The sequence below is a fragment of the Lepus europaeus genome, chromosome 17 (genome assembly GCF_033115175.1).
Source record: "Lepus europaeus isolate LE1 chromosome 17, mLepTim1.pri, whole genome shotgun sequence".
NCBI classification, from domain to species: Eukaryota; Metazoa; Chordata; class Mammalia; order Lagomorpha; family Leporidae; genus Lepus; species Lepus europaeus.
In genome coordinates, this window is record NC_084843.1 from 25800761 (window position 1) to 25813528 (window position 12768).

The following is a 12768-nucleotide window of genomic DNA, read 5'->3' on the forward strand; positions in this document are numbered from 1 at the left end:
CAGTTCTTTCTGCCTCTGGCCCCAGGGCTTTGCATGGCTCCCTCTCCTCCAAGTCTCCACTGACCCTCAGAGGGACTTCCCTGACCGCTGTCAGAATTCTCCCACTCTCCGAGCACCCCTCTCCACACCACCATGTTGTATTCTTTATAGAGGTGGGGAAGATGCACACAAGGGTACTTAGTGCACAGAATGGGGCCGGCTTTGTAGCCCAGCAGGTTAAGTAGCCGCCTGCGAGGCCTGCATCCCATATCAGAGTGCTGGTTTGAGTCCTGGCTCCTCTGCTTCTGATCCAGCTCCCTGCTGATGTGCCTGGGCCTGGCAAGCAGCAAATGGTGCCACCCATGAGGGTGGCCCAGATGGAGTTCCTGGCTTCTGACTTCAGCCTGGCTTAGCTCAGCTGTTGTGGCCACTTGGAGAATGAACCAGCATATGGAAAAATGCCTCTCTCTCTCTCTCTCTCTCTCTCTGCCTTTCAAGTTCATTTTTAAAAAGGATTTTATTTATTCATTTGAGAGGTAGAGTTACAGACAGTGAGAGGTAGAGACAGAGTGAAAGGCCTTTCTTCCGTTGGTTCATTCTCCAATTGGCCGCAACAGCCAGAGTTGCGCCGATTCAGAGCCAGGAGCTTCTTCTGGGTCTCCCATGCAGGTGCAGGGCCCCAAGCACTTGGGCCATCTTCTACTGCTTTCCCAGGCCATAGCAGAGAGCTGGATCGGAAGAGGAGCAGCCGGGACTAGAACCGGTGCCCATATGGGATGCCTGTGCTACAGGCGGAGGATTAACCTATTGAGCCACAGTGCCGGCCCCATTCATATTTTTTTAAATTTCATGGAAAAATACAATTAAAAGGTAAATTTAACAGCAGGCATTTGGCCTAGCAGTTAAAATTCCCGTGTTTCACAGTGGAGTACTTGGGTTCAATACCCAGCTCTGGCCCCTGACTTCAGCTTCCTGCTGTAGAGACCCTGGAGGCAGCAGTGAGAGCTCAAGTAACTGAGTTCTGCCACCCCGGGGGGACCCGGACTGTGCTGCTGACTCCCAGCCTTGGCCAAGCCCAGTCCCCCTTACTGTGGGCATGTGAGGAGTGAACCAGGGTGTGGACGTTCTCCTGTCTTCTCCCTCCTCTCTCTTTCGCATACAGATTTTGTAAAGGAATCAATATTTTGGTGCAAAAAATTGAGATCCATGAGTCATTTTCTCATAATATGCATTTTCCACGAGCTTTGTGATGACCTCTCACGCATGTAACCTCTCACGGGATATGCAAATGTATGTGGTCCCCCCACACACACACACACCTCCCCCATCTGGAATGCAGACACCCCCGAGTGACCATCTGACTTGCTCGCCACAGTGGCCCAGGCCTGGAGCAGAGCAGCCGGCACGCCAGGTCTCCATCATGACAGTGCTGGCTGGATGGTGGAAGGAGGAGGATGAAAGGGTAGTGAATGGACGGATAGATGGAGGGAAAGGGGGAAGGAGGCAGGGAAGTCAAATGAATAGCGTTCTAGGCGTCAGGAAGGCCAGGGATGAGGGAGCTGTTGGAGCACGCGGACACTCTGTGCTCTGAAGAGGGGAGGCTGTGAGAATAGATCAGCCTGTTAAGACCAAAAGAGGTTCTGAGGCTGGCCCCCCCGCAACACTCCTGTACAGATAGGTGCTAGCCCATTTGAAAGGACAGGTGCCTGGCTCGTGGAGGTTGCTGCAGAACTTGCAGCTGGGTCTGGTGTTCTGCTCGTCCCTGGCTCTCATGGGAGCCCATGGCTGTTGCTTTTTACCAGGAGGGCCCTAGAGACTGTGGCCAGCTCTCAAAACCCCACATCTTCACCGCGGCTCTCAAGGCTTGCATGATCCCAGCCCAAGGAACTCTCTGCCTGCCCTCTCCCCCTCCTGCCCTGAACTCCAAAGCCCCAGCTCAGTAGCTTGACAGCTGTGTGACATTGCACAGCCCCTCAGCCTCTCTGAGCCGCCACTTCCTCTCCTCCCCATGGGCCTGGTCCAAGCCCCCACGCCGAGGAGCATGCAGGGACTGAGTGAGCAAGCCCCAGGGGAACCGCTAGCGTGCACTGGAGCATACTGAGCACTTAGCTATGATCACCACTCTTCTCACTCCTCCAAATCCCTCTTAGGAGGTGGGGAGCAGCCATGGCCATGGCACCCAGGTTCCAGATGATGACACAGAGGCCCGTGGAGGAAGGACCCACTTTGGGGGTGCACAGCCAGCAGGACCCACCTCGGCAGTCTCTGTTGTAGGAAGGGGCGAGCCCCAGCAACTTGGGGCTGTGGGTAGCCACCAGAGCCTTCCCTATGCAGCTCACCCTGTATCTGGTGGTGAAGACCAAATGGGCCAAGTTATGACCTTGAGTGCCCTGTGGTCTCAGCCTCCTAAATGAGGATCTCCCTCTTTTCCCCCACTCCCTTCTCCCCCTCTCCTCTCTCTTCTCCTCTTCCCTCCTCCACCTCCCCCCCCCCCCCCCCCCCGCCAGCCCTGGTTGGCACTCTGAGTGCTGTAGGGGTTGGGATTCCCCATGGAGAACTCAGGCCAGAAGTCCCTGCCAGACCTTGCCACTCTGTGCCCTTCCAGCCATCGGTGCCCAAGCCCCAGGACAGAGAGAACGTGCTGCTACCCTGGGGACTCAGCACAGCGATGCCCTGCTGGGAGCACACAAGCTCCCCTCTGACCCGGCTGCTGACAGCCACCTGTGGGCCTCAGCCAAGGGCCCCCTTCCCTCCTGGCCTCCCCGACCCCCCAGCTCCTCAGCACCTTCAGAGGCCAAAGTGTCCCTCAGCGTCATTGGTACTAGTTCTGTCTGCACCTGTGCCAGGTGCAGTGTCTCTATCTCAGGGAGGTTTGGCCTCTGGGTGGGCCAGGGGGACCCAGTGCGTCTCCCCGTCCCCCTCCTTTCCTACCTGTCCTCTCACTGGTGACAAAGGGCAGACAAGCCATGTGTGGAGGCCGAGACCTCTGCCCCATCAGGGCTTTGGGCCCCAGTCCTACCTATGGTCTCCCCTGTGGTTTCCTCACAGGGTCCACTGGCGCCACAGGGCCTGGGCAGTGTCCAGCTCCTGATGGACAACCAGCCCGGGTGGAAGGCCCAGAACCCCAGCACCAGGCCTGCCTGTCATTCTGTCAGTCCTGGGAATGGGACTCCTCAGGCCACACGTTTATTTTTACCCAGGGACCCCACGGCCACCCACATACGCTCCTGCAGCTCACAAGCAATAAAGCAACAGGCAACCGAAAAAAGGGAGGTGGCACAGAGGCAGGAATGCCAAGTGTGTGACCCCTTCCCCCAGGAAGAGCGGCTGTCTGCTGTGACTTGATAAATCACATTTGATCTCCTTTCCGAAGGCGGGGCCTCTTTATCTTGATGACACAGTGCAGTCTGCACAGCATCGCTGTCTGGCAGGGGATGGCCGGCTCACAGCAGTGGAGAGCTCGGGGGAGGGTCTAGACTGTGCTCACCGTGCTCACCGAGCACCTCTGTGTGCAGAGCCTTGTGCTACCTGGAGCAGGCTGGGCAGACAGGAGGAAGGAGCTGTGGACCACACGTGTGTGGGGCGGGGGTGGAGAGATTCGATGGGAAGCTCTTACACGTTGGGTCCCATCAGGGGCTGGTGGCCGGGACCAGTGATGATAGGAAGGCCAGGGATGATTGCAGCATTCAGGTGCCTGCCTGTGCCCCCTCTGCTGGCCAAAGGCTGATTACCTGGACACCTGGGGATCCCGACCCGAGGGCTGTTCTAGCCCTGGGAGCAGCCGCAGCCAGAAGTGCCGGCAGGGACATCCTTGGGGGCAGCCCTCAATGTGGGGAGGGACTTGGAGGGTAAAACCCCCAGCCCCAGCCCCAGTGTGGACCCCTCTGAGGTGTGTTCTGTCTCCCAGGCTCCAGTCACCCGTGGTGATCACTGACTGACTTGGTAACACTTCCCTTCCCTGCCTTGGTCCCCTCTCCCCAGCGCTGTTGCCCACGACTGCTCCACAGATACATGACTTGCATCCAGAGCCTTGCTTCCGGGGCTGCTTCTTGAAGAGGGGTCAACCCAAGCCTTTCTCACCACTCGCCGTGGACGTGGCAGCAGCTGCAGTGCCCTGCCATGCAGTCTGCATATTTGCTCCCACGCGGTAGAAACCATCTCCACTAAGAAATGATGAAACTCCAACTAGTTTGCATGGGAAAGAGAATGTTACTGTTTAACCCACGGAAAAAGTACCAGGCAGACCCTAGGTGCAGAGACAGCCAATTCCAGCTGCTGAAATGACATGAAGGGAATCCGTGCCTCTCTGCCTGTGAACTCTGCTTTTTAATCACTTGAGAAGTGTCTATTGAGCAACTGCCTTTTTTTTTTTTTTTTTACCTCTCAGGCAATAATAAATTTGGCCACTAGGGGCGCCAGACTCACCTTCTGCTAATTTAGCAACAATAGGAGAAAGAAGTCTGGGGTCGGTGGGTCCTCCGTCCATCCCCCGGCCAATCACTGTGACTCTGGTTGACTGGCATGCATCACCTGCCTGCCTCGTCAGGGCAGTGGCTCACCTCACTGGCACTCCAAGAGCTGGGAATGGAGGAGGCCTCCCTGGAGGAGATGCCCTCGTAGCTCTGAGTGAGCACTTCATCATGTGCTGGGCTCTGGGGGTCTGAGTCATGGATGCTATAGCATGGCAGAATGAGCTGAGTGCGCTAGGGATGGACACGTTGTGAGTGTTCTGGAGCTTACTCCAGGCCAAGCAGGGAAGGCCATCGGAAGAGGGGGCATTGGCCCTGGACACTGACGGCCACCAGCTGCAGAAGTGCCCACCATGTGCAGTCCCAAGGATCAGAGCAAGGAGTTCAGGTTCCAAACTTAGCAGCCAAGAAAGGGAAGGTGCCTAGATGTGTTTGTTAGGCTTGAACGTGGCCGGTGTGAGGAAGCCCGCCAGGAATGTCTGAGGGGCTGGTGTTTCCTAAGGACCTGTAGAAAGGCCGGGATGGCTGCAGGCTGGGGGACAGTCAGGCTGTGACAGCTGTGAGTCCTTTGGCATTGGCTTGTGGAAATAGCCACCCACCTACTCTAAGAACAGGAGTTGGTGCCGGCCGGCAGGAATGAATGCCAATTTCTCAAGAGGGATGGGCCTGGAAACAGCATAGCTGGTGGGTTGGGCCATACTTTACTCATTTGCAAGTCACTTGAGCACCACGCCCACCTTGGGGCCCTGATCCTGCCATTAGACCCAGACAAGGTGACTCGGCCAGGTTGCTCTCCGGAGCTGCAGATGGCGTTCTCCAGGGCTCCTCAGCTGCCAGAGAGGCCCTGGGCACGTAGCCTGGGGCATCTCCTGCCCTCGAGGACAGGTGACTGCAGCAGGCAGAGGTGGTGGCAGGCGGTGGCAGCCGAGGTGCAGAGTGGCCGAGGCAGAGGGATGGAGATGGCAGCTTCAGCCGACCACCCAGCTCACGAGCCTCTGTCTTCCAGGCAAGATCCTCTTCCGGAGAAGCCACATCCGGGACGTAGCCGTGAAGAGACTGAAGCCCATTGACGAGTACTGCCGGGTAAGTACTGTGGGGGCTGGGCGAGGACTCAGGGACGGCCCGTCAGCCTGAGCCTGGCTGGCTGTCTGGGTTCCTGGCCAGGGCAGTGGGTGTCCCTTGGGGAGGGGACACTCTGTGGCTGGGGCACGAGGGTCTCTGACTCACAGCTCAGCCCCAGCTCCTTTCAGGATGCATCCCTGTTCACAAAATGCAGCTTAAAGTCACTCCCGCCAGCTTGGAAACCAAGTGGCGGGGCCTGCTGCTGCGGGGGCACTGTGTGTGCCATTTTGCTGTGTAAGGAATTGTGTCTTTGGGTGCCTTGTGGGATGTTGTTCTAATCGGTTTTAAGCTCAAGAGAATCTGGAATATACATTTGTGTGAACATAATCACGTGAATCTTAAGAAACAGATTTATTGATGTATTTAAAAGGCAGTTACAGACAGTGGGAGAGACAGAGAGAGACAGACAGAGATACAGACAGAAAGAAATCTTCCATCTTCTGTTTGTACTCTGAATGGCTGCAGCGGGTCTCCCACGTGGGTGGGAGGGCCCCAAGCACTCTGGCCATCCTCTGCTGCTTTCGCAGGTACACTAGCAGGGAGCTGGGTCAGAGATGGAGCAGCCATAACTCACAGTGGATGTCAGAGTTGTAGGCAGCAGCTCAACCTGCTGTACCACAACACCAGCCTCAGTCACCTCAATGTTTTTCTTTTTCTTTTAAGATTTATTTATTTATTTATTTGTTTGTTTGAAAGGCAGAGTTACAGAGAGGCAAAGAGAGAGAGAGGTCTTCCATCTGCTGATTCACTCCCCAGTTGGCTGCAACAGCCAGAGCTGCGCTGATCCTAAGCCAGGAGCCAGGAACTTCTTCTGGGTCTCCCAAGTGGGTGCAGGGGCCCAAGAACTTGGGCCATCTTCCACTGCTTTCCCAGGCCATAGCAGAGAGCTGGATCAGAAGTGGAGCAGCCGAGACTTGAACAGATGCCCATATGGGATGCTGGCACTGCAGGCGGTGGGCTTTACATGCTGTGCCACAGCACCAGCCCCTATTTCAACCTTAACACACACAGATGTCTACCTACACATCTTTTTTTTTAAAAGATTTATTTATTTGAGAGGCAGAGTTACAGACAGAGAGGGAAAGACAGACAGAAAAGTCTTCTATCCACTGGTTCACTCCGGGTCAACCTGAACTCAGGAGCCAGGAGCTTCTTCTGGGTCTCTCAAGCGGTTGCAGGAGCCATCAGCAAGGAGCTAGATTGTAAGAGGAGCAGACAGGAAATAAACCAGTGCCCATATGGGATACCGGTACTGCAGGTGGAGCTTAGCCCACTACGCCACAGTGTCCGCCCCCACATACATATCTTAATAGAGGCAAATGTGCGCATACACACACACACACACACACAGACACACAGGCTGACACAGCCAGTGGCGAGGAGTGGAGAGCAAGACCACAACCAGCTCGTGAGCCAGAGCTCCTTGACTTTGATCAGAGCCTGCTACCCCCATGGGGAGGACAAGAGGCTCCTGCTTGAGTGTCCTTGGTGCTCAGCCTCCTAATGGCCAGGCTACCTGGCTTCCGGCCGCCTACCAGCTTTGTGGGCTCGGGCAAGTTGGTTCACTTTGCCGAGCCTCACTTCCCACATCTGCAGAGCAGGGAGAAGAACGGGGCCACTGCAGGGCTGGTCATGAAGGCGGCATGAGCCCGCACACGCTGGGCAGCTGCGCTCGGTGTCCAGCTCGGGGAAGACACCTTTTGCTGTTACTACAAGGCACAGAAGTTTTGTCTGAAACAAGCAAATTAGAAAAGCATTATTTAAAGCAAATAGAGAGGCCAGCACTGTGGCATAGCGGGTAAAGCTGCCACCTGCAGTGCTAGCTAGCATCCCATATGGGCGCCGGTTCGAGTTTTGGCTATTCCACTTCCAATCCAGCTCTCTGCTACAGCCTGGGAAAACAGTAGAAGATGGCCCAAGTCCTTGGGCCCCTGCACCCACGTGGGAGACCCGGAAGAACCTCCTGGCTCCTGGCTTTGGATCAGCACAGCTCTGGCCATTGCAGCCAACTGGAGAGTGAACCAGTGGATGGAAGACCCCCCTCTCTCTCTCTCTGCCTCTCCTTTTCTCTCTGTGTAACTCTGACTTTCAAATAAATAAATAAATCTTTTTAAAAAATAAAGCAAATAGAAAGTTCAAACAATCAAATAGCAAATAAACAAAAAAGCAAACAGATGATTCTTATTCCTACTGGGCTCCACGGGCTTTCACAGAGAATGTCCCAGCTGGCATTCATGGGTCTCAAGGAGAGGCAGGCGTGGCTTGATGTCTCATGGCAAGTGCAGGTGTCAGGGTGTCAGAAGAAGAGCCACAGTGGAATCCCAGTGTCTCTTAGCAGCACGGTGACCTTAGGCAAGTTGCTTTACCTCTTGGAACTCAAGTTTCTCCATCTGATGGTGGGTATGGAGACAACGGTCTCAATGCAGGTGTTGAGCCTACTGGGTAAGCTGCTAGGCCATGTCCCAGTTGAAAGTTCCTGGATTTGAGTCCCAGCTCTGCCCCCCAATTCTGGCTTCCTGCAAATCCGAAGGCAGCAGATGATGGCTAAAATAGTTGAGTCCCAGCCACTCACATGGGGGATCTGAACTGAGTTCTTGTCTTCCAGCATTTGGGGAGGGAACCAACAGACAGGAGCTTGCTCACTTTCTCTCTCTCTCTCTTTCTCTCAAATACTTTTTTTTTTTTTCATTTAAGATTGACTTTATTTATTTGAAAGGCAGAGGGGCAGAGAGAAAGGGAGAGAGAGAAAGGTCTTCCATCTTCTGACTCACTTCTCAAATGGCTACAATGGCAGGGCTGAAGAAAGAGCTGGAAGAAGCTCCTGGCCAAAGCCAGGAGCCCAGAACACCTTCTGGGTCTCCCACGTGGATAGCAGGGCTCTAAGCATTTGGGCCATCTTCCACTGCATTTCCCAAGCACATTAGGGAGCTGGATTGGAAGCCAGGCATCCAGAATTCAAACTGGCGCTCATACAGAATGCCAGCACTGCAAGTGACAGCTTAATCTGCTATACCATAATGCCAACCCCAAATTTGTTAAGATTTTTTTTAATTAAAAAAATTACTTCAGGGCTTGCATTATGACACAGCAGGTTAAGCCTCTGCCTGCAACACTGTCATCCCTTATGGGCACCAGTTCAAGACCCTGTTGCTCCACTTTGGATCCAGTTCCTTGCTAATGTGCCAGGGAAAGAAGCAGGAGATGGCCCAAGTGCTTGGGCCCCTGCACCCACATGGGATATCCAGAAGAAGCCCCTGAATCCTGGCTTCAGTCTGGCCCAGCCCTGGCCATTTGGGTAAGTGAACCAGCAGATGGAAGATCTCTCTCTCCTCTCTCTGTAATTCTGCCTTTCAAGTAAATTAAAAAATAAATATTAAAAAACTACTTCCCAGCCGGTGCCGTGCTCAATAGGCTAATCCTCCACCTGTGGCGCCGGCACACTGGGTTCTAGTCCCCGTTGGGGCGCCGGATTCTGTCCCGGTTGCTCCTCTTCCATTCCAGCTCTCTGCTATGGCCCGGGAGTGCAGTGGAGGATGGCCCAAGCGCTTGGACCCTGCACCCACATGGGAGACCAGAAGAAGCACCTGGCTCCTGGCTACGGATCAGCGCAGTGCGCCGGCCGCAACGCACGGGCCGCAGCGGCCATTGGAGGGTGAACCAAGGGAAAAAGGAAGACCTTCCTCTCTGTCTCTCTCTCACTGTCCACTCTGCCTGTCAAAAAAAAAAAAAAAAAAAAAAAAACTACTTCCCAGAAGTTGAGTGGACAATATATTTATATATAACTTATTTATTTCTCAATGTTTTGTAACTCTGGAAGTGCTCTGTCCTTATTACCCACAAGGTTCTATTTTACTCTAATATTTTATAAATCTGAATCATTATGCCTGGCAGTAGAAGTGCTAAATAAGAACCAAGTTGCTGAATTACCTAACCGGACGTAATAATAGGAAGGCACGCACTCCCGTACACTCTCCAGGAAACCAAAGTGGGGATTTTCTGCAGGTTACAGTGGCTGCTCGGCCTTGTCCTGAAAGGATACCCCATGATAGTTAACTCCCTGGGGCGGGAGGCTCCTCTTCTGGTCCGTGTTCATTTTTCTCTTGGAAGGACATTCACTGTTTTTAATTCAATTGATGACTGCAGGCTGGGGTTTTGTTCCTTTCCCATGAAGTTCAATCCATGGGGACGTGATGGAGGAGGGGCCGAGGACGGGAGGAAGCCTTTTCCATCCAGGACTGATGGCTGCAAGTCCTGCAGCTGGGTACTGCAGAAGGCTGTCTCCCCCAGTAGCTGCAGGAGGAACTGGCTGCCTCTAATCTCCAGAGGGCCTCGGGGAGCTGCAGAAGTGGGGTCTGCACCCTAGGGGCCTCTTGTGCTAATTAACACAGCTGGGAACTGCTCAGGGCCAGGCTAGGAGCTGTGTCCCAGGCCCACCAAGCAGCCCTGCCATAGGCTGGAATGGACTTGGAGAATGCAAGGGGGCGGCCAGTACAGTGTGGCATTTAGCTCTGCTGACCTAGAAATCTGGCCTCTGTGGTCTGATTGAGAAACCCACTGGCCTTGGAATGATCATGAGAGATGAGCCAGCCACAGTTCATGATCATGGCCAACCGGTGTGGTGTTTCACAGCTCTGCCACCAGACAACCCTAGCTGCCACCACTCAGCACCCAGTCTGCTCAGTGTCACTGCCAGCGCCTCGTACAGTCACTGCATGACCAGCCCTGTCCCTGAGACACACTGATATGCCCAGCACATCCAGCCCTGCTTGCCTGGCCACACCTTCCTCCTTGGGCCTGCTGGACAAAGTGTGCTCAGAGTCTGAGATTTGCTGCCCCAATCATGTAGCTGGTTCAGCACACAGAGCAGCCGGCTCCTCTACAGGGCCTCAGACGGGGAGAGTCTGTCCATGTAGCGCATCTCTGCACACTTGTGGCCTCCTGCCCTCGCCGGCCAGCCACTCGCCGCCTAACAGTGGCTTCACAGCCAGATCTCAGGGTTCATCGCGGTCATGCGTGCAGCAGCTCACATGAGCATCCTGGGGAACTCACGAGCACCCACCGTGGTTGCTCTGTGTGTCTGCACCCTGCCCTGAGTGCCAGGTGTCTGTCACAGAGGCTCCAAAAGCATTTCTGTGCTTCTCAAAGTTAATTTAATGGGCAGCGTGGTTACATGCTTACTGTTATTATTTTTTTCAAAGTCAGAGTTACAGAGAGAGAGAAAGGAAGAGACAGAGATCTTCTGTCCTCGGGTTCGCTCCCCAGTGGCCACAATGGCCGGGCTAGGCCAGGCTGAGGGCAGGAGCCAGGAGTGTCTTCCAGGTCTCTCATGTCTCTCACCCTGGCTTTCTGCCTGGTGATCTAGAAAGAACAGTCCTGGCAGGGCAGGTTATGGGCAGCCCCCAGGGGTGGGGGAGGCATGGGGCAGGACTGCAGCCCCCTGTGCCGCACCCCACCCCCAGAACCACCGGGCTGCCACCTGTGAGAGTTACACTGATAAGAAACTGAAGCTGCTGAGAAGAGGGAAACGGTGCACCCCATGCATGGCACCCACGGGGGTTTTGTCGGTTGCAGAAATTTGTTCTTTGTCCTGGGATAGGTGTCCTCCAGAGAGGTGGGCTCCATGGAGGGTGGGGGCCTGAGCCCAGGCCGCTTGCATTTGCAAAGCAGCCTCGTGCCCACTGATGCACACAGCCACCCTCTCCCTGTCTAGGCCTTTGCCATCTTCAGTGATGACACCTGGCATGGGAAGTGGGCTTGGGGTGGTACAGGAAAGAGGGGAGGGGCCCTGGCAGAACCCGCCAATTGCGACAACTGGGTGGCCCTGCACCTCCCTCCCCAGAACCCCCAGCCTGAGCTCCCTCTGCCCCGTTTCCCCAGCTCACCAGCCCCCTAGACCACAGAAGAATAGGACCAGGAGGGAACTGGGGTCAGCTCAGCTGACCTCCTAGGGTACTAGTGCCCCTGGACAGTGCTCCCCAGCCTGGATTCCGAGGGCTGTGAGGTCACGTTTGTTCCAGCCCTTCTGCAACCCTGGGGCCCTCGGGAGTCTCTGACCTCACCTGGGGTGGAGAGGCGCAGTGAGATGGAGTGACAGATCAGATGAGTGAACTTGCCACAGAAGAAACCGCAGAATGTCTCCGAGCTGCATTGGCCCCAGCCGGAGGTCCAAAGGAGGAGTCCTTTGGAAAACCAGCTCCCCAGTCAAATGCCTGTGGGTGACACTGCAGGCAGCAGAGAGTAGATCAGACAGAGCAAAGGAGCTGGACTCGGACAGCCTGATTCAAAGTGGTGCTGCTTACGAGCTGTGTGGCCTTGGGAACTGACTTAACCTCTCTGGGCTTTACTTCCTTCTACAACGTTGGAATCATAGTCGTCCCCCCTTCTCTTGAGAGTCGGTGTGATGACTGAATGAGACAGTCCCCTAGGATGTCATCGCTGTAGGAGCTGGCCCCATCAGAGTTCCCATGGGACAGCTCAGGGGCCTTGTCTAGGATGGGGGCAGCTTTCCAGGAACCAGTTGACATGGGCCTACAGAGCTCATTCCGTGAGACATCCTTTTTAAAAAAAAAAATTATTTATTTATTTGAAAGAGTTACACAGAGAGAAAAGGAGAGGAAGAGAGAGAGAGAGAGAGAGAGAGAGAGAGAGAGAGAGAGAGAGAAGTCTTCTACCTGCTGGTTCACTCCCCAACTGGCTGCAACAGCCAGAGCTGCATCTATCTGAAGCCAGGAGCCAGGAGCTTCTTCCAGGTCTCCCACATGGGTGCAGGGGCCCAAGGACTTGGGCCATCTTCTACTGCTTTCCCGGGCCAGAGAGCTGGATCAGAAGTGGAGCAGCCGGGTCTTGAACCGGCACCCATATGGGATGCTGGCGCTTCAGGCCAAGGCATTAACCCACTGCGCCACAGCACTGGCCCCATGAGACATCCTTTGGATGACTTCCAGAATTAGTCTGTTTCATCCTGGAAGAAGCGACAGCCAGATAGGTGATGCGGGCTGCCCAAGGCGACACAGCAGGTATCTGAAAACTGGGGCTCCAGTCAGGCTCTGCTGCCTTGCACTCCAGTGCTATCTCCAGTGCACACAGTGGCTTTCACCTATGGAGCCGCAGTGACAGAACTGGGAGGACAAACCCATGTCCTGGGCCCCTGCTCTTCATCCCCCTCCCTCACCTTCCCGGCGGTGGGCAGGTGCCCTAT

At 54.9% G+C, this 12768-nt stretch overlaps 1 protein-coding gene across 4 annotated transcripts in view; it reads left to right on the forward strand.

Moving 5' to 3' along the window:
- Nucleotides 1-12768, forward strand: part of SH3PXD2A (SH3 and PX domains 2A) — a 225065-nt gene that overhangs the window by 104873 nt on the left and 107424 nt on the right. For all 4 annotated transcript variants that reach the window (XM_062214614.1, XM_062214615.1, XM_062214611.1 and 1 more), the window contains exon 4: nucleotides 5455-5531. In XM_062214614.1, the coding sequence (XP_062070598.1) occupies nucleotides 5455-5531 (77 nt within the window). The remainder of the gene's footprint in view (nucleotides 1-5454; nucleotides 5532-12768) is intronic.